Below are 21144 nucleotides of genomic sequence, written 5' to 3'. Positions count from 1 at the left end.
GAGGGCGGCAGAGAGCTGAGAAAGTCAACCTCGTGTGATGCTAACCCAAGTGTTGTTTGCAGGAAGGAGACTAGGGCAGAGAGCACAAGGGGAGGGCATGGGAGGAACTGGGGCCCGACTGGAGACTGATGGGACACCAGGGCAAAGGCCATCCTGGGGGCTGGCAGGAGAACGCTGGGAGGTCTGAGCCACATGGGCATGGAAAGGAGCTTTCTCTTGTAGACCTGAGGGTGCTCCGGACATGACAGGTAGGCATTTGGGGGGCCGGAGGGGGAGTTCATCCCGGACTTCATTCTCAGCATCGTCACTTGTTCCTGGAGAGGGAGAACAAACCTGCTGATGAGATCTCATCCTGCCCCGTCTTGTGTCAGATGTCCCCCATACAAGGAGCAAGAGTAAGGACTGGCACCATGTCTGCCTCTGGGGCAGCACAGGGTTTTGGGGGAGGGAAGGTTTCCAAGCTTCTCACTTCTCTATTCCCTCCTCCCCTGCCCCTGGCCCAAAGCCCGCTGGAGGCTCCCCATATGCCAGCCAGGGTGTCCTGGAAGAACTGATGCCCTGCCCACAGGATCCATGAAGCAGCTGTGCAGAGCTGAAAGGAGCTAGACACAGCTCCAGAAGGTGCCAGCGTGCAGGGCAGGGCAGCCGCTCGCGGACCCTCGGAACCTGCACGCGGCAGGGCCACCAGAAGGGCCGTGTGTGCAGTGCAACAGCGTGAGCACCAGGGGGCGCTGCAGGAACAAGCAGGTACACCTGGTCCGCGCTGCTGGCGCTAGTTGGGGCAGGTAACCCTCAGCACAGGCAGGAGGGCAGACAACCGCAACAGTCAGCCTCAGACAGCGTGCAGCGGGTTCCAACTCCCTGCCACTGCCGGCTGGACGTGTCTCTACAGCAAATTGTGGACCATAAGCAGGAAGCTGGAGGACAAGTGGAGCAGCACCTATATGGGATCCCAGCACTTGCAAGGTGAGAATTTTAGCCTTTATGTCATCGTGCCAGGCCCCCACATTTTTTTAAAATGTTAACAGGAAACTGGAAGTGGAAGTGGAGCTGGGACCCAAAGCCAGGCCCTCGGATAAGGGATACAGGTGTGCCCAGCAGCTTTATGTTGCCCCAAGACCCTCCCACACACCTAAGTCGTCTCTAGATTAGACTATCTAAAACAGCATTTAAACAACTGTGAGTGTTAAGTCAACGGTTGTACTATTGTCTAGGGATAAAGACAAGGAAACAAGTCTATTCATGTACGTTTCGGGACTGAGCAAACAGTTGAGATCTCCATCTCTGTGTGCACCCTTTAAACAAATCAAACAGAGATCGGCACTGTGTCTTAATGAAAAAAAAAGCTGCTGCCTATGGAGCTGGAATTCCGAATGGGTGCTGGTTCAAGAACCAGCTGTGGCAGTTCCTATTCAGCTCTCTGCTAATGGCCTGGAGAGAGCAGCTGCGACGTCCCAAGTGTTTGAGCTCCTGCTATGCATGTGGAAGACCCAGAAGAAGCTCGGAGTTCCTGGCTTCGGCTTGGCCCAGCTCTGGCCATTGCAGCCCTCTGAGGAGTGAAGCAGCACGTCAAAGATCCTTCCCTCTCCGTCTTTCATCTCTCTATGTAAGTCTGACTTCCAAATAAATACATCTTTTTTAAAAATAAAAGTGAATATTTTTTTAATTTAAATACTCTGTGACTCAAAGAGAAAATATCTTTTTCCTCAAAGTTTGTTTTCATTGGAAAAGCAGATTTACAGAGATAAGGAGACAGAGAGAAAGATCTTCCATCTGCTGGTTTACTCCCCAAATGGCTGCCAACTGCCAGAGCTGAAATGATTCAAAGCCAGGAGCCAGGAGTGTCTTCCTGGTCTCCCACACAGGTACAAGATCCCAAGGCTTTGGGCAATCTTCTACTACCTTCCCAGGCCACAAGCAGGGAGTTGGATGGGACAGGGAGAAGCCAGGGCACAAACTGGAGTGCCTTTAGGATGGCAGCACTTGCAGACACAGAATTAGCCAATTGAGCCATCACACTGGCCACAAAGAGAAAATCCTTAACAAAAGGGGAAAAAAGGGCCATTGGCTCTCTGGATCAATTTGGGAGTATCACCGTCTGCACAGTATTAAGCCACCTAATCTAAGGGGATAGCAAGTTCTCCCATTTATTTTATAGATTCTTTAGTTTCTCACAATATTATTTGTTTGTTTTCACTTTATTTGAAAGGGAGAGAGATAGAGAGATATCTTCCATCCTCTGGATCACTCCCCCCAGTGCCTACAACAGCCAGGGCTGAGCCAGGCTGAAAGTCAAGAGCTTGTATCTCCACCAGGGTCTCCCCATGAATGGGTGCCAGGTCCCCCAGTACTTGAACCATCACTGCTGTGTCCCTGGATGCTCAGGACCAGAGGCAGAGCTGGGACTCAAACTCTGGCACTTCAGGGAAGGCTCCAGGCCTCCAAAGTGGTGGCTTCATCAAATACCTGCCCACAGTTTTCTTTCTTTTTAATTTTTAGAAGGATTTGTTAATTTTACATGAAAGAGTTACAGAGGAGGCAGAGAGAGGCAGCACCCCTAAATCCTGTGTGAGCCCCAGAAGGAACCCATAAGCGCCCTGGTGCACAAGCGTTCCCATCAAGGCCAGGTGAAAGGTTGTCACTTTCTGGGAGAGGTGATAAGCGTGGAGGCAGCTGTTGACAGGCCTGGTCCCTGAAGCCCACACAGAACTGACCCAGGAAGCTCCCAGCAGGATGGGGAAGTCCCTCGTGGCTGGTCCCCAGGTGTGGCAGGTGGAGTTGCATCCTTGGCTGTCTTCCCCACCCCACCTCCCCTGCTTGGCTTCTGCCATGGGGAACACACAGGGTGCTTGGTGAAGCCTGTCAGAGCCTGGGCAGCAGCCCCAGCAACAGCCCCACCTCCCAGGGTCCGGGCTCCATAATCCTATTGATGCAGCCCCAGTCCAGAGGAGGCCAGAGGAACAAGGCAGACAATCAGCAGAGAGGGTTATGGTCCAGGCTACCCTTCCAAGTGGTCTCATCTCGGCCCCCTTTAAATCGCACACTAAGAGGCAGGCACAATGGTAAGACGCACCTTGGAATGTCCATATTCCTTATCGCAGTACCTGGATGTAAGTCCTGGCTTGGCTTCCAATTCCCACTCCCTGCTAATGTGCATCCTAGAGGCAATGGATGGGGCCCTGCCAACCCATGGGAGACCCAGAAAAGGTTCCAGGCTCCTGGCTGGGGTGGCTGGACCTCACTGTGGAGGGGTTGGTGGGTAAACTAGCAGGTGGAAGATGGATCTTCCCGTTTCCCCTTGCTCTGTCTTCCAAACAAAATTGAAGTGAATGTTTAAGATGTGTAAATTCCCTGTCACATAATGCAAAATAATTAATAAAAAAAAAGATGTGTAAATTCCATCCTGCAAAATCTCTGGTAATGTTCCTTGTAGAGTCTGTGGAGCCTGGGGGAAGCTCCTGGCTGCTGCCTTTGAATCGGCTTCATTCTGGCTATTGTGGCCACTTGGGGAACAAACCAGCAGACAGAAGATCTTCCTCACTGTCTCTCCCCCTATCTGTAACTCTGCCTTTCCGATGAAAGCAAACTAAATTTTTAAAAATAAATAAGTAAATTTTGGTTTAAGTGCTTTACCTTTTTTAACCTTCAGCTGCTATTTTGGGAGAGAATTACTGTTAATGTGATAATGTTACAGATTGAAAACACTGCAAATCTGAGACATTAAATGATTTGTTCGGGGGGGGGGGTGGCACTGTGGTGTAGCAAGTAAACCTACCACCTGTGGCACCAGTATCCCAAATGAGCTCTGGTTAAAGTCCCAGCTACTCCAATTTGATCCAGCTCCCTGCTTACAGCCTGGGACATGGGCAGAGGATGGCCTCAGTGCTTGGGCCGTGCATCCACATGGGACACCTGCGCCTGGCTCCTGGCTTCACCCCTGCCCAGCTCTGGCCATTGCAGCCATTTGGGAAGTGAACCAGCAGGTTAAAGATTCTCTCTCTCTCTCTCTCGCTCGCTCGCTCTCTCTCTCTCTAACTCTGCCTTTCAAATAAATAAATCAATTTAAAAAAAATTTTTTTGGTGAGGGTCACATATCCAGCAAGGAGCAGAACACTGTCCAAAATGTACTGCTTGGTGAGTTGGCTGCCCCAGTGTGTCTCTTTCCCACCCATCCCTTCCAGTTGTGTAGGGGTGAGGCTGTTGTCAACAAGGTTTAGGACACCCAGGTAAACAGCTCTCTGTGTGTTTTGGATGGCCTCCTGGCCCAAACTTCTCGGTCAAAGGATGCAGGCAAGTTTAAGGCTCTTGCTCCACGTGGTTCAATCACTTTTGGGAAAGGCTATGTCATCCACACGGCTGCCATGGAAGACCAAAGCTACCTGCTTTGCTAACAGCGAAGCTGTGATGGGGAGGAGGACCCTGACTGTGACCCTTCAGACCCCAAGATGTAGGGGACATGAGGTTTCCAAGCCACATCCACCAGGAACGTTTGTTGTTGTTGTTGTTGTTGTTGTTTGTTTCTTAGAAAAAGACCTTAGAACAATTTCCACAATCCCAGCACGTGCACACACACACACACACACACACACACACAAACACCCCAGGACATTCCAGCTGGATCCTGGATTAGGGTGTTGGACTGGGGAGAAAGCTGGGAATTGACTGTCTTTGGAGAGAACCGTTGCCTCTCACCCACTTCCTTCCACTCGGGGTCATGGGCAGCTTCCTCAGGAGATCTTGGGGAAGAGGGAGGAAGACTGCCCACCATGGGGTGCTCAGCCAGTCAGAGCCTGAGCTCGCGAAAGGACAGCCCTGCCCTGTCTGAGTGGGTGGGACAGAGGGGGCTGCAGTGGATGGGCCACAACCCTGCTGGGACAGGGCCAGGGCAGGGCTCACCTGTGTAGATCCCACAGGATGGACAGCCAAGGGTCACCCTGGGCCTGGCGTGGGCTTGCTTTAGAAGCACCTAGAACCTAGGTAGCAATGACTGGGTGGAAATTCCACACCCCTGGGGGTTGTGGCAGGGTTACAAGAATGATCATTGTGGGAGCAGGGTCCCAATAAGGGCTTGCTCTGAAGGCCCCCAAAACTGTGAGAGGAGGATACTTTAAGCATCCACCAGGCCTATAAAACAAGAGGCAGAGCTGCCCCAACCCGGCCTTGCAGCCCCCTGATTCCTTTTTCCCAGAGGTGGGCCAGAACCTCAGGCCTTCCCAGGAGCCAGGGAGAGCAACTGCTGTAGGGCTCCCGCATCTGGGCTGGGAGCCTGGGAGATTGCTTGCCCCAACATCTGCTCCCCTACACCAGGCCACTAGCCAGCGAGGGTGGCGGTCGTATTGATTTCTCAGGCCAGGCCCAGCACCCATCTGCTCCCTGATGGTCCCAGTGAAGAAGAGCAGAGACATGCCAGTAGAAGAATCTGGATCAAGCATGAGGGAGCAAGGAGGCCCAACACATTGCCAGTCCACAGAGATGAAGCCCAGAGCTCTCCTCTTAGCACCTGCTGTGTGCGCAGGGCCTGATTCACACTCGTCCACCTTCAGACCACGGTACAGGTGAGCCAACCAGGGATTGCAAGCTGGCCAGTCGGCCGGCAAAGTCACAGTCCGCCAGCATCACCTGTCACCCGCAGGCAGCACAAGGCTGTGGGCTGGACAGAAGCTGATCCTGATTCCTCCCACCCATGCACCTACGGATAAGATAAAAAGCAGGGCTGGCTGGTGTTCACAGCTACCATCTGACACCCACAGCCTTAATAGCACTCCAGCCTGTGGCAGGAGCCAGCCGCCACAGCATGAAGTGGAGCCAGGGCCTGTTCCTTGCCGTCTGCCTGGTACAGCAGGCAGCCCTGGGTAAGTCCCTCAACCCTGCTACACCACACCACCCCCTATCAAGGGGCCAGGCCAGAGAGGTACCAGGACCCAAGATCACCCCTCCTGGGGACAGCAGGGCATGGCACAAAGACAAGTGCTGGGCATTCCTGGTGCAATCGCCCCTAGCTAGGAGTCCACAGGGCTGCGATACAAAGTGAGAATCGCAAGGACTGGCTCCTGGCCCGGGGCGGGGGTCTACAGCTTCCCTTCATCCTCCCTCCCAAATAGGCATTCTGCTTCTGTCTCCCCGTCCCTCAGGGGCCTCTTGACTACCTGCCAGTTTCTCCTTAGTGTCCTCTTTCTTCTTAAAAGTAACACTATTTTTTTTAAATAGTTCATGTCTTTTTTTAATCATTGGAAAGTCAGATATACAGTGAAAGGAGTTAGGGTTAGGGTTGGGGTTAGGGTTAGAGAAAGATCCATTCCCTGGTTCACTCCTCGAGTAGCCACATCAGTGGGAGCTGAGCCAATCCGAAGCCAGGAGCCTTTTCCGGACCTCCCACACAGGTACAGGTTACCAAGGCATTGGGTCATCCTCTGCTGCTTTCCCAAGCCACCTGCAGGGAGTTGGATGGGAAGTGGAGCAGCTGGGATATTAATTAGCACCCATATGGGATCCTGGCACATGCTAGGCAAGGTCTTTAGCCACTAGGCTACCACACCAGGCCCAAAAGCAACACTTCTTACAAAAGCTTGTTGAGCTAGAAGATACATACAACAAGACGCACACACAGTGCCTGTACCATTGTGTATGGGGGGCAGGATATTGTATTAATTATACAACTGTGCATTCTATGAACCCACCATCCAGTTCAAAACCTAGGTCATCCCAGCTCCCGGTGTGTCTACCACAGTCAACATGACCCTTGTAATCAGAGTCACTTTTGTTTATGTAAATACTCGATTTTTAATGTGAAGGAAACTTCGCTAATGCTGCTTTCAGTTTTCTAGTGCATTAAAAAATCTTTTTGTTGTATAATTGTACGTAGCTGTGACATTAGCATGTATGCAATACATACTTGGCTTTTTTTTTTCATTCAGAGTCATACCAAAGACTGTTTACCGTTTGCGCCGGCAGTCAGGTTCACTTCACTTGTCCCCAGTTACACGCCTGGTTTCCAGAGTCTGCTAGGGTGTGTAGGTGATGATGATACAGAAGTCATTCTTTTGGTTTTCTTTTTTTCCAAAAATTTTGTTTTATTTATTTATGGAAAGGCGAAGTGAGAGGATACAGCATAGAGGAGATCTTTCCTCCACTGGAAAAGCGGCACAGTGTTAGTGCTGCGTTACAAGGACCAATCCATCATCACTTATGGCCATGCCACCAGGGGGAGCCCCTGATTCAGGGAACGCAGCAGGAAGCTAATAGGCCTCTGCCTCCTGGCTCTGTCCTAGGAGACTGCAGGCTACTTGCTGCCCCTGGCTGCGCCCCTGGGCCTCCTGACTCCCCTGGGTCAGTGAGAAGCCTGGGTGGGCAAGTTTTGCCTTCTTCAAAGAGCTGCCCACACAGAGGAAGCTCGGGTGGCCCTTTGCCCCCATTGATCCATCTCTGTGCCCAGAGGTCCAGCACTGCAGTCTCTAATTCATGCACAGAGAAGTCTTCCAGAAGGTGGGCAGAGCCCCGGGATGTGGGCAGCATGAAGGTGTGCTCTCTCACACCAGTGCCAAGTGTCCCTTCCAACTCCAAGTGCATCCACATCTCTGGGAGAGAGCAGACCGTCTGATGCAGCTCTCAGATTGTCCTATGAATGGGGCCTAGGAATCTGCATTTTTATGACAATCTCTAGCAGGTTCTGAGGCACAGCCAGGAGCACGAATTTCCTGGATCAGATTTGCTTTGTGTCATTTTACAGAATGAGCTTCCTAACACTGAGGCCCAAAAGAATTGCATTTCAGTAGGGGAAGAGGGGAGACATGGACCCCTTTCAGGAAGGAGCCACAGGCAGAGGTCGGTTTCAACTTGTCCAACTTCATATCTATTCCAAGAGCCAGCCAGGGTCAGGCAGGCTTTACTACATACGTACATGCGTGTGTGTGCATGTTGGATGTGGGACTGAACGCCATAGGTGGATGATCTATGTATGACCGTACCTGTACAAACGTGCCTGCGTGCAAATGGGCAGGCCCCTGGCTCTTGTGTTTCCATGTTTTTCTTGGTTGATAAATCATGCATGTATTTGCATGTACATGTGGGTATGGATGGATGCATGAGTCACAATGCACACGTTTGTGACTTCCGCCCAGAAATATGCCAGGCAAATGTCAGTCACAGGAAAAGAGGTGTCGAGCCCAGCACAATAGCATAGTGGTTAAAGTCCTCGCCTTGAACGCGCTGGGATCCCATATGGGCGCCAGTTCTAATCCTGGTGGCCCTGCTTCCCATCCAGCTCCTCGCTTATGGCCTAGGAAAGCAGTCAAGCACAGCCCAAAGCCTTGGGACCCTGCACCTGTGTGGGAGACCCAGAAGAGGCTCCTGGCTTCGAATCAGCTCAGCTCTGGCCATTGCGGTCACTTAGGGAGTGAATCTGCAGACAGAAAATCTTCCACTCTGTCATTCCTCCTCTCTTTATATCTGACTTTCCAATTTAAAAAAAAAATTTTAAAGCTTGACTTTTTTGATTGTCACAAAAAGCAGCAGCTGGGTCCCCTCTGTGGCTGTGAGTGGCTGTGCTGGAGTGACCACTTCTCTCTTCTCTCCCCAGGTGCCTGGCACATCAAGAAACCTCTAGCGGTCACCAAATATGGGACCCTCCGAGGAAAGCAGGTGTACGTGTGGAGGACGCCCATCCATGTCTTCCTCGGAGTTCCTTTCTCCAAACCTCCTGTGGGAGCCCGCAGATTTGCCCCCCCAGAACCTCCAGAGCCTTGGAAAGGAACCAGATATGCCACCACTAACCCGCCTTCGTAAGAGCCAGAGGAATGTAGGCGGGAGGGGGCATCATCGGAGGGAGGGCTTGGAGCAGTTCACTGAGAACCTCTGTTACCACAGACAGGCAGTTTCAAACTTTATAAGGAAGTGATTAATGGAGAAGGCAAGATAAGGGGCTGATAATACTTTTCTCAGTTTCTCTCTGTGTCCTAGGACCTGCTGGGGAACCAAGTTTTCCTACAGGTGGCTGAAGAGCAGAGGGTGCCCCACCTGCCCAGTCAGCTGCAAGCACCACCTCTCCCCCTAGATTTGAGCCCAAACACTTGCCAGCTTGTGCCTGCACAGGACGCGCTCAGTTGGGAAATGCACAGGGCTAGCCGCCACCTCCCGCTGTGCTTAGGATTGAGCCAGTGACTGCCCTTAGAAGGACTGGATTGGTCATTTTACCCAGACCAAGGATACCACTGTTTCTTCAGACCACTGTTTCTTCAGACCACTGAGTGCAGAACATTCTGTGATGATCACCAGTGATGTTGGGCATCAGCTAGTCAAAGTGCAAGGTTTAGAAAAACCTAGTGAGAATGCACGTTGCCCAAGATCTAAACAAAACAAAATCCTACAACTATTACTCTGGGTGCCTAAGAACAGATGTAAGACACAAGGGAACACTGGAGAGAGCAGGTTTTGGCAGCGGGGAATGGGGGTAGGGACCAAAGCTCACTTTGGGGCATGTGGAGTGTGACGCATTAATAAATGTCTGTGTGCAGATGTGGCATTGGAAGCAAACTGGCCATCAGCATGACAGTGACAGCAACATTTGTCAAGCCCAAGGGCCCAGTGAGAAAATTCTGGGAGAAAGAACAGTCCAAAGAACTGAGAATCAAGGATCTAGGTGGCCCAGGCTCTTCCATGCTGACACCAGTAACAGCGAGAGGAACCACTAATGAGGTGGCAGGCAAAGCAAGGGAGACAGGTGTCACAGAAGCCAGAGAGGGACAGTTAATCCAGAAGGGCAGTGTGCTGAGGCCACAAGAAGGGTGCCAGGCAAGTAAGGCAACAAGAGAGATTTGGCAATATGGAGGCTACAGGTGACCAGGACAGGAGTGGCTCTGGTGGTGGGGTGGGGACAGAGAGTTGGTCAGGGTGGGGAGGACAGCTACATACAGGTGACCCGAGAAAGCCGGGAGGGAGCAGAGGGGAGGCCAGCCTGCTGACAGGGACAGCTCTGGAAGACCACAGTCAGATGAGACACTGTGCTGGCAAAGCAAAGAAACTTGCAGGCAGGTTTTGCTGAGCCTGACCAAGAGGGTGCAGCCTGAACCCAGCGGAAAAGGCTAGGTATCCAGAGAACTCCATGAGTTCTCCAAATGGCCACACAGGACAAGGTACTGGGCTGGGAGGCAGGACTCAAAAACAACTCCAATCCCTACTCTACTGTGGACTACAGTGTGAAGTGGGAACCAAAAGGGAAGTGCCCAGCAGAGGGCGCCACCTGCCCTAGTTCTCAGTTAATTCAAGGGGCAGGAGCGTGCGGCTTTGGGCAGCAAGGCTACCAGCACCGGGCATCTGGGAGGTGGGAGGCCAGCAGAGGGTGCTGGGAAGAACAGGACTGGATGGAAAGGAGGCCCTCCGTCAGAGTGAGTGAATCTAGACTTTATCCTGAGGGTGTTGGGAGCCAGGGACTTTGTGTCCACCTGTAGAGCAAGAGTACTGGACGAGGAACGTGAAGAGGTGGGGACAGGGTCCGGAAGACCGCAGGCAGTGATGGCCAGAACGGGGCAACAGTTATGGGCAAGGAGTGGAGGATGGGGGCATGAAAGACCAGGATGTGTGCAAGGCATCCTTGTTCTAGACTGGAGAGCACCTGGCTGGAGCAAAGACTCTCCCTCCTGGGTGGACCTTTAAGGCAAGGAGGAGGGATGGGTGCCAAGGAGGGCCTCTAACAAGGACACACACTCGGCCCAGATTTTGCGTTTGGCGCTCCCGCCTCACTGTGGACCCCGGAGGTACATGGGAAATTATGGTAGCACCCACCACCTCTGCCGCCCACAGGTGCCTGCAGGAGTCCTGGGGCCAGCTAGCCTCCATATACTTTAACACACGGAAGCGATACAAGTGGCTGCGCTTCAGCGAGGACTGTCTGTACCTGAACGTGTACGCGCCGGTGCGCGCGCCCGGGGACCCTCTGTGGCCTGTGAGTTAGTTAGTGTCCTCCTCCACACCTCGCAGACGCACTCTGCCAGTGCCATTTCCCACCGCCCCACCCTGCCATCGCCCCATTCACGCCGGGGCCTTTCTTGCCCACCTAGGTGATGGTCTGGTTCCCTGGAGGCGCCTTCCTCGTGGGCTCTGCTACCACGTACGAGGGCTCAGAGCTGGCGGCCCGTGAGAAAGTGGTGCTGGTGTTCCTGCAGCACAGACTGGGGATCCTGGGCTTCCTCAGGTGGGCGGGGCTGCATCAGAGTGTGGGCAAGGGGTGGTGGAGACTGTGAACTTGACACTCCGCCTTGCTGGAAGGAGTGTGGTGGTTCATATAGTCCTAATAATGGAGGGAGTTGGGTGCCCAGCCTGGTCCATAAGAGGCATGGCAGAACAGGGCAGGGATAGAATGAGATGGAGAGCCCTCCACATCCCATCCACCCAGGTCCAGGACCCTAACTTTGAGTTTCACCCTCCCTCCCACACACCCCCAGCACGGGTGACAACCAGGCCCGTGGAAACTGGGCATTGCTGGACCAGCTGGCAGCTCTGATGTGGGTGAAGGAGAACATTGAGGCATTTGGCGGAGACCCAAACAGCGTGACTCTGTTTGGCCAGTCGTCAGGGGCCATTAGCATCTCGGGATTGGTGAGTGCCCTGACACGCGTGCAGGTCTGTGTGGTCATGCCACTGCCCGTGGGTAGATTTGCCTTCCCCACCCACTAGGGTGGATACTCTGACCAGGCACTCGGATAGGGGACTGCACACATCCCACCACCCCCATTTCTGCTTCTGCAGCTCAGAAGCCCCTTACCTTCTCATGGATCCCCTACAGGCCCCCTGGGCTCCACAGCACAGACCTGAGGCAGCCAAGTGTCACCTTCAGATTCAGGACTCCAGCTTAGGCTGCCCAGCCATGAGGCCTGGCTTGTGAGCTTCGGGGGTGCCTGCTCTTCACCCCCTACAGATGATGTCACCCCTAGCCCGGGGCCTCTTCCATCGGGCCATTTCCCAGAGCGGCACCGCCATAATGAAAGTCTTCATCACTTATGATCCATGGAAGGTGGCCAAGGTGGGTGTGTCTCCTCCTGCACGGCTCAGCCAAGGGGTACAGAACATCTCAGAGCACCACCCCTCCCTCCCGCCTTTCTTCTCCACAGAAGGTTGCCCGCTTGGCTGGCTGCAGCCACGACAGCTCACAAATCCTAGTGGACTGCCTGAGGGCCCTGCCCGGGGCTAAACTGATGCAAGTGTCCAAGAGGATGGTAGGTGGAACAGCTCAGCTGCCTGCAACCCTCCTCAGCCCTCCTCACTCGGTTCCCAGCCCCACCCAGCTGCTTCCCCAAGGGACCTGGCTCCCCAGCACTCCAGGGCAGCTTCCTGGAACCCTGATACCCTCCATTTCCCTGGCAGAGATTCTTCCACGTGAACATCTGCAAAGACCCTCAAGAGGTGAGGCGGTTGCATCCTGCAATATGTCAAACACCTGCTGGCTGCCGGCACATGGGGTGGTAGTCAGGGGACTGTCAGACCAACAACCCTTTGCCACTGAGAAGTGAACAGCCACAGGTGGGAAGGGTAAGGAGGTTAGGAGTGGGAACAGGATACTTTTTAAAATTCTGTTCATTTATTTGAAAGGTGAGAGACAGAAAGCTTTCATCTTCTCGTTCGTTCCCCAAATGCCTTCCATGGCTGGCGCTGGGTCAGGCCAAAGAAGGAAACCCAATGCGGGTCTCCCGCAGGGGCAGCAGAAGTGCAGCCACAAAGGTCATCCCACTGCCCCCTGAGGGCTCGCATCAGCCAGAAGCTGGAGGTGGGAACAGAAGCTGTGCACGTCTAGATTGTGCCAGGTGTCAGGCACTCAGATATGCTTCAACCAGCATCTTAACTGCTAGGTTAACACCTACCTGGGGATAGGTGGAACTTTATCTGATTTTTTAAATGAAGATGTATTTATTTGAAAGGATGAGTTACAGAGAGGGAGAGAGGGAAGAGGGAGAGGGAGGAAGAATTCTTCCCTCTGCTGGATCACTTCCCAAATGATCACAAAGGCTGGAGCTGTGCCAGGTCGAAGCCTAGGAGCCTGGAACTCCATCTGAGTTCCCATATGGGCAGCCGGGACCCAAGCACTTGGTCATCTTTTGCTGCTTTCCCAGGCTCATTATCAAGAGCTGGATTGGAAGTGAAACAGCCAGGACTCAAACCGGCACCCTTTGGAAAGTGGGCTTTATAGGTGACAGTTTAACCCGCTATGCCATAATGTCAGCCCTGGAGTATTAAATAGAATGACTAGAGCAGTCTTCAATGAAGTAACACCCAGCCAAGATTTTCAAATGTGAGGGGGTGAGCTCTATGGGTGCCCCAGATCAAGTGTCCCAAGGGCCAGCGACCTGGTCTGGTCTACTATGATCCCTACCCACGTCCATTCTCCCAAGGTTACAGTGACCAACCTCAGATTTTTCTCAGCCTGAGCCAGAGTGTTTCTGGGGGGGAACTTGCTGAGCTGGGGACTTAAGGTTACCCCGGGAAGTGACTTGTGAGGACCTGATGGGAAATGCCCTTTGCCTTGCAGATGACGTGGGTCATGGGTGCTGTGGTGGACGGCGTGGTGTTCCCAGATGACCCTGAGGTGCTTTTGTCCAGGGGACAGGTTTTACCTGTGCCCTACCTTCTAGGTGTCAACAGCCGGGAGTTCAGATGGCTCTTGCCTTTTGTGAGTATAAGGGGGTGCTCACTGCAGTAGGGAGGGGTGACAAGCATCAGAGCGATGTGTCTAGGTCTGGTCCCCACAGCCCCACCAGGGAGTCTCCTGTCATCACTAGCCAGGACTGATACAGAAGGGGAGAGGAGATGAATAGCCAGCCTCTTGCAGGTGTGGGACTCCAGTTTCTTCAGATCATAGTCTAGAAGGTTACTATGTCCATTCCCCAAGCCTCCTGGGTCAGGGTAGACAGCCCAACCCCAATTCAGCTTTGGAGCAGGAGTTAGTGATGGACAGGGAGCAGGAGGGCAGGGTCATGGTCACTTTTGGGTGCTGTGTGCTCTGAGAACTCAGCCCGAGAAAAACAAGACCCTTGGGACCCCACGTGGCTCTGGTCACCACCACCACCAGCAGTAGCTGCAGAAACCTGATGGACCCCGGGGCCTTTGTTTTGTGAGCAGATCCTAAGGTTCCCGCTAAACCGGAATCTAATGAGAAAGAAATTCCTCACCAAGCTCCTGTGGAACACCAGCAGCCTGTTGGTGAGGAGTCCAGCAATGGGCAGGGTGGACCCCTCCTTCTTCCGTAGGAGCTACTCTGGGAAAGGAGGGGGTCTTTGTTGTGAGAGTCCTGGGGGGGGTTGTCATGGGCTCGGACGAGGTACCTCAAGCCCCTTAAAGGTCACGGGAGGTGGTTCCCACGCAGCAAAAAACAAAGGGTAAGACCTGCCCAGGAAGCTCCGCTTTCCCTAAACGTCTGGAGGGCTGAGCCTGAGTCCGAGTCACTGGTGCGCCCTCTTCTGGCTGAGCTGGTACTGCAGGGCTCCGGCTGAGCGTGACCTCCCGCCCAGAACGTGACGAAGGAGCAGATACCTCGGGCCATGGAGGAGTACCTGCGACACGACAGACATAACTGGAAGAAGTACCGGGACCACGTGATGGACTTGGCTGGTGATGCCACCTTCGTCTACTGCGCACTGGAGACTGCCCGCCACCACCGGGGTGGGTGGGGGGTCCCCAAGAGAGGCCACTCTGGGCCTGGCTGTTTTCCACCTGGGGATACCCACTGCTCAAGCACCTCAGGCTGGAGCAGGATCCCAGCATGCCACAGAGGAGACAGCAGGATGCTGACTGTACCCCAGGACAATGGCAGGTCCTCAGCTATCCCAGAGGACAGAACCTGGCGTGGCCGAGGGGTGGCAACTTTCTGGCTGAGAGAACAGACTTAGGGGCACTTTCAGAGTCCTGGGCTTGGAAAAGAGGGCAAAGTGGGGGCTGCAGAGGGAAGATGCCAGAGACCCTTAATGCCAGGCCAGGAAAGGAAGCTTCTTGAAGGAGAATAAGAAAGGCTTCCGTGATCCTTGAACAATCATATAAATGAGATTTTAGCATCATAGGCTTAGGAGGAATTGCAACTCAGAAAGGTTGGGCCCCTGTTGGATGCAGGTGGGTAGGGGGCATGGGATGGAAGGGAAGCCTGGCTGGGGCTTTTCCTGCCACCCTTCTCGGCCACCTTGTCTGCAGATGCCGGCCACCCTGTCTACCTGTACGAGTTTGACCACCAAACCTCCTCTATCGTCATCATCAAACCCTGCACCAATGGAGCGGACCATGGGGATGAGATTCGCTTTGTCTTCGGGACCCCTTTCTTCAAAGGTGCTGGAGCCCCACGAGATCTCCTCCAGTTTCCCATCTCTGTGTGCAGACCCACCCCTCCAGGCCTGGGCCCCCAAAGGGCTGGCCAGTCCCTAATCAGGAATGCTGTCCCACATGCAAGTATTCTGCCACCTGACTCTTGTCCCAAATGCCACATCCCATCTGCCACCCCCCCCCCCCCCAGGACCATCCACAGCGGCAGCGAAGACACTCAGCTTCCGAATCATGAGATACTGGGCCAACTTTGCCCGCACAGGGTGAGTCTGACCCCTGACAGAGCTGGGCAAGGCTAGCCAACAGCAACTGCTCCAGTTCTGTGCCGCCTGCACATCCCACTGGACAGGCAGAACCTCCTGGAATGCTCCTTCTCCCTCTTCTTTCCCCAGGCAGTCAGGAGATCCTCAGTGTTACTAGGATGTGTCCCTCCTGGTCCCGTGACCCACATCCAGACCCCTCACCACCCACTCACTCACACCCCCATTCAACAATCGCAGTTCCTAACTTTCACACCCAGCGCTGGGAGCTGGGGCCCAAGGACGAGGTAGTTAGGAGCCCCGTTCTCCAAGATCTCCCCACAGGAAAACATAAACCTCCCATCAGGTGCAGTCAGTGCTGTGCCAGTGGAGCACAAGGTACTCTGAGGGCAGACAGGAGGCATCTGGTTCAGCCCAGGTGGGCAGAGTAGGGGTCAAGTGGAGGTGACAGCAGAAAGGAACAGTGACTGGCCTTGAAACTGTTTTCTTATCTCCACATCCTCTCCTTTCTATCCATTCTGCTGGTGACACTTAAAGTGTCTGTCTGATACACCACCCAAACAAGTCATTCACCTACTTAAAACTAGCACTCCCCTCTGTTCCCAGGATGAAGTGTCAGATCCGTACGCAGCCTAGCATAAAAACTGCTCAGAAATCTTTCCTTGTTATCTGCTTTTTCACATCTGTCCCCTCACACACCTCCCAAAAGAGATTTGTTTAGCTCACAATTCTGGAGACTCAAGATCCTGGCCCTAGCAAGTACTCAGCCCTGGTGAGGCTGGTGAGTGTCTGGGTGGGAGGACGTGTCACAGGGAGAGGTCACATAGACAGACAGGAAACCAGTAATATTCAGGGACCAAGCCGCCTCTTTTTATAACAAATTCATTCTTTTTTTAAGGAATTTATTTATTTATTTATTTGAAAGCTATAATTAAAGAGAGAGGGAGAAAAAGAGAGAAATCTTCCATCTGCTGGTTCACTCCTGAAATGGCTACAGTAGGCAGGGCTGGGCCCAGCGAAAGCCAGGACAATGGAACTTCACCCGAATCTCCCTCGTGGGTGGTCGGCAGGCATAAAAGGATTTGTGCCCTATTCTGCTGCTTTCCTGGGCACTTTAGCAGGGAGCTGGACTGGAAATGGGAGTGTCCAGGACTTGAACTGGTACTCCTCTGGGATGCTGGCATCATAGATGGAAGCCTGTATTCAACACTGGCTTCAATAAGCCATTCTTATAGGAACTGGCCCTGTCCTATGAGGACTCCATGAATCCCTCCAGACAGTGGAAACACCCCCCCAGTTACAGAAGACCCTCACTGCAGCCCCACTTCTGAACGGTTCCACCACCTCCCACCATTGCCATATCGGAACCCCGCTTCTAGCACATGAGACTAGGGGACAAATACACCACATCCAAGCCATGGCAGACTTCCTCTGAAAGCTCTGCTCTGATGCGCTGATCTCTCTGCTTGGAAGGCCTGCCACCATGCCCCCCCCCAACACACACTCACTTTCCTGCTTTCTTACCGATCTAATTATTTCACCTCTGACAAGCTCCCTTGGTCTCCAGGTCCTAAAAGGGAAAGCAAAGATAAGAAAGGAGGGAGGGCAGTGAAAGAACAAGGCAGCATGACAAAGGAATAATTCTCTCTCCCTTCTTCCGCTGCACAGAAATCCCAATGATGGGACGGTGCCCTACTGGCCGCAGTTTGACAAGAAGGAGCAGTACCTGCGGCTGGACTTCAGCGTAAGGGTAGGGGAGAAGCTGAGGCAGGAGAAGATGGCCTTCTGGGTGAGGATGCGCCAACCTCAGCGCCCCAGGAAGCATGGACAGTCCTGAGAGCGGCTGTGAAGGAGGGAGCTTGTCACCCACAGCCCTGGGGACACTGGCCGCGGACACATCTGGGGACTAGAGTCCTGCATGCTCTGATTTTGGACCTGCCTCCAGGTCAGCGCCCCAGCCTTAGCCCATCCCACCCTCCCCAGCCTGCTGTGCCCTGCTGCCCCCTACCTCAGCATCTCTATGGGACTAGGCCAGGCCCCTTCAGCAGCAGCTTGCACCCAGCTGCCCAGCCTCAGGAAGATTCCCCCCTCTTCTGTGTCCACTGTGTCAAAGTCCTCCCAGCCTTCAGGATCTACTGGCAGCCCCTTGCTACTGGAAAGTAACAACCTGGGCTCTTCTGCCCCACCTCCACTCACCCCCTACCCCCAGCCCCTCCAAAGCCTATACACAAGGATGGTGCTTAGTCAAGGTGTGTTGGCCTGACCTTGTTACCCCAGCCGTAGACCATCTAGGTGCAGCAGTCGCCTGGAGTCAGGGAGGGAGGCTGTGTGCTCCTGTCTGGAGCCAGGCCCCATGCACTGCACTCCATCAAACTGCAGCACATGGTCTGGGGCTCCAGAGTACTGCGCCAGGACACGCCCCCCATACGCAGTGTCCCCTCAGCTTAGGTCTTAGCGCTCTGACCTCTCCAGCAGCCTCGTTGTCATTTTATTGCTTTGGTGATCTTGGGCATCTGTGCTCTTTCACTTGGAGTAGCGTGCACCTGCTACTCACTCCCCCTGCACACAGGGGCCACCCCATCCTGGAGGTCCTGGGTCCCACCTGTACCGCAGCCCCAGCCTGGCCCAGGATTGCCTTGGAGGGTTGGTTTTCCATTTCCTCACAAACTCTGGCCAGCCTCCACTGAGCCTCCTCCCAACTTCTCTTCAACTAGACCTGAGTTGGAGGGTTCCCTTGTTCATGTTAGTGTTGTCCAACCTGAGAAAGAATCATGCTCAATTTTCCTGGGACTCCCCCCCGCCCATGCTTGACAAGCATCACTCTACATCATCATGAGGGGGTCATCCCCCATTCTTAATGTTCCTATCCTCTTGGTAATTCCTCACCCACTGACCCAGATGTTCTTGGCTCTGAATCCCTATTTGCCTGCGCTAGATCGAAAGTGAAGTCCAGTCCCTCTGGCCCTGGCAAAGACCCACCGCAGGGCTCCCTCTGCCTTACTGTGCCCTACAGGAGTCATTAATGACTCTTCTGTACCCCACTCCCGCCCCAAGGTTCTTCTCAAAAGACCTGTCTGCCCTTCTCCCCCAGGTTAGGGGAAGTGCTGTGAGCAGGACCCAAGGCCAGCAGGGCTCAGCAAAGAGGAAAATATTAAAGAGATTTGGGGAGCCCTGGGCACACAGCACAATTTGCGGGGACACTCGGACTGCCCCAAAGGCACAGGAAGATGCTGCTTTCTTCCTGTCAGCTCCTCCCCAGACCTACTACACGCCGGGAAGAGAGGCTGGAATCCGCTGCGTACCACCCCAGTCTCCACGTTGCCTCTGGGTGGCCGCCTTGACCCAGCAGGCGCTCCAGTGCGAAGTTCGCAGGGCCACAGCTCGCGTTGTGCCCTCAGCCGCCCCAGCACCCACCCCGGCTGCAGCCCAGTTCCCCGCTCTAGAAGCAGTACCCTTTTCACTCCCCAGAAGTTCTCTCACTTCCAACACCGCCTCCCTTCCCCGCCCTACCACTCCAAGCAGCAATTACCGGCCAAGGGGGCTGGGGAAGAGCCAATTAGTGCGGGAGACGCGGCCCTTCGGCGGGGCGGGAGCCGCCGCCCCCAGCCCTAGGCTCCCGACTCTCGCGCCAGCCCATCGAGCCCTCCCTGACCTGCAGACAGCGCCGGCTGCCTGGGAGCCCCGGGGGACGCGCCCTCCGGCCTCCCGCCAACTGTGGTGAGCGATCCAGCGCCTGGCGCCCGGCCAGCGCCCGGCGGACGCGAGGGCGCCGGGAGTTGGAACTCGCTGCCGCCGGATGCTGGCGGCGCGCAAGCTGGCCCTCCCCCGCCCTCGACAGCCTACGTCTGCCATCACTCATCAGGCAGGGCGGAGGGGGAGAACTAGGGATTGGAGGCAGGAGGGGGGCAGGGGCCTGGCTGCCCTGGCTCAGTGGAGCGACTGACTGGGTCCAGGCAAGGGGCTGTCATCACTAACTAGTGAATGCAAGGACTTCCTCACCTGCAACCTGGCTCACACACCTGCAGGCTCGTGAAGGCCATAGAAGGGTGGACCCTGCAGCAAGAACCAGCAGTGAAAGCTCTGAGATGGAGGAGGCACCACCAGGGAGCAGTTCCCTTCCCCCAAGCAACCCCCTTGCAACTGAAGTTGGACATACTGGCGGCCCTGGAGTGAGGCACAAGGTGGACCTCTGTAAGGGAGGGCGAAGTTTCTAGAAGACACAGGTGGAGGAGGGTTCAGTGTGCCAGGGACTGGGTTGGAGAAGCTGATTATTTAGAATATTGAACGAAATCACGTGCCAGTGCACTGGACAGAGGGGAAAGAGATGAAGGCCCAGGGAAAAGTGCCAGAACAATGGGCCAGGAAAGTCACAAGAGCGAAGAAAGAGAAAGCCAGGGGACACACAACCAGGTGGGTGGAAGGACAGAGAGTCAGGGCAGTGCTCAGGGGAGCCCACAGGGCAGTGCATGGGCACTCAGAAGATGGCCGAGGGCAGGAATCAGATTTTTTTTTTTTTAATTGGAAAGTCAGATTTACAGAGAAAAGGAGAGACAGAGAGAAAGATCTGTCTGCTGGTTCACTTTCCAAGTGGCTGTAACGGCCACAGCTAAGCCAATCCAAAGCCAGGAGCCAAGAACTTCTTTTGGCTCTCCCATGTGGGTGCAAGATCCTAAGGCTTTGGGCCGTCCTCGACTGCTTTCCCAGGCCACAAGCAGGGAGCTGGATGGGAAGTGGAGCTGCCGGGATTAGAACTGGCGCCCATATGGGATCCTGGCATGTGCATGATAGGACTTTAGCCACGAGACTACCTTGCCAGGCCCAGGAATCAGATTTTCTAAGATTTACTTATTTATCTGGAAGAATTACACAGAAGTACTGTCTACTGGCTCCCCTCCTGAATGGTTCTATAGCTAACTGAGCCAGGCCAAGCTAGAAGTCAGGAACTTCATCCAGTCTCCCATGTGGAGTGGCAGGGGACAGATAATTGGGACCATCTTCTGCTGCTTTTTCCAGATCATTAGCAGGGAGCTGGATCAGAAGTAGAGCATCCAGGACTGAAAACAGCATCCATGGGGAATGCCAGCATCATAGGCAGTAGTTTTAACTTGCTGCATCACAGCACCAGTTCCAGGGATCAGCTTTTAATCACTTGTCTGACTACTGAAGCACTCTGGAAAGGCTGTAGGTACTCAAAGGAGATGACCTCATGGGCTGGAAGACTCAAGGAAGGCTTCCTCCAGGAACATCTGAAGGAACCAGTAGGAAAAAGTAGGGAGAATGAAAAGTTCCTGTTGGGCAGAGGGTGTAACAGTAGCAAAGGCCTGGGGGCAGGAACAGACTTGTTCAGTCCCAAAGCTTGTGTTCAGGTGGTCTACCCAGACCAACAGAGGAGATGGGCGTGCAAGAGAACACAGACTGTTCTGAGGCCTTGGGAGAAATACAGGAGATTGCCTTCCAGAAGGATTTTTTTTTAAGCTTTATTTTTTTGGGGGCCCAGTGGTGTGGCCTAGCGGCTAAAATCCTCGCCTTGAACGCGCCAGGATCCCATGTGGGCACCGGTTCTAGTCCCGGCAGCTCTACTTCCCATCCAGCT

The 21144-nt window shown here is 54.1% G+C and overlaps 1 protein-coding gene across 2 annotated transcripts; it reads left to right on the top strand.

The window, feature by feature from the left end:
- Positions 1 to 5794: 5794 nt before the first annotated feature.
- Positions 5795 to 17588, top strand: CES4A (carboxylesterase 4A). 2 transcript variants are annotated; one of them, XM_004584158.2, is made up of 14 exons: positions 5795 to 5852; positions 8576 to 8777; positions 10795 to 10936; positions 11052 to 11185; positions 11436 to 11589; positions 11909 to 12013; positions 12102 to 12206; positions 12355 to 12393; positions 13514 to 13654; positions 14104 to 14184; positions 14493 to 14643; positions 15166 to 15297; positions 15482 to 15554; positions 17220 to 17588. In XM_004584158.2, the coding sequence occupies exons 1-14, from the start codon at positions 5795 to 5797 to the stop codon at positions 17386 to 17388; spliced, it is 1686 nt and encodes a 561-aa protein (XP_004584215.2). In that variant the 3' UTR covers positions 17389 to 17588. The 2 variants fall into 2 exon arrangements, with proteins under 2 accessions (XP_004584215.2, XP_058531055.1); XM_058675072.1 differs by lacking the exons at positions 15166 to 15297; positions 15482 to 15554 and having other exon boundaries at positions 17220 to 17384.
- The last annotated feature ends 3556 nt before the right edge of the window (positions 17589 to 21144 follow it).

This window comes from Ochotona princeps, chromosome 16 (assembly GCF_030435755.1).
Source record: "Ochotona princeps isolate mOchPri1 chromosome 16, mOchPri1.hap1, whole genome shotgun sequence".
Classification (NCBI taxonomy): domain Eukaryota; kingdom Metazoa; phylum Chordata; class Mammalia; order Lagomorpha; family Ochotonidae; genus Ochotona; species Ochotona princeps.
The sequence above is the reverse complement of the archived record's forward strand: the minus strand, read 5'-3'. Positions and strand labels throughout refer to the sequence as shown.

Bases quoted from the DNA above. Each gene is read 5' to 3' on its own strand.
- CES4A (XM_004584158.2), top strand. From the start codon at position 5,795: ATGAAGTGGAGCCAGGGCCTGTTCCTTGCCGTCTGCCTGGTACAGCAG. The intron at 12,014-12,101 runs GTGGGTGTGTCT...TCTTCTCCACAG, and splicing joins ATCCATGGAAGGTGGCCAAG to AAGGTTGCCCGCTTGGCTGG. The intron at 15,298-15,481 runs GTGCTGGAGCCC...CCCCCCCCCCAG, and splicing joins CGGGACCCCTTTCTTCAAAG to GACCATCCACAGCGGCAGCG.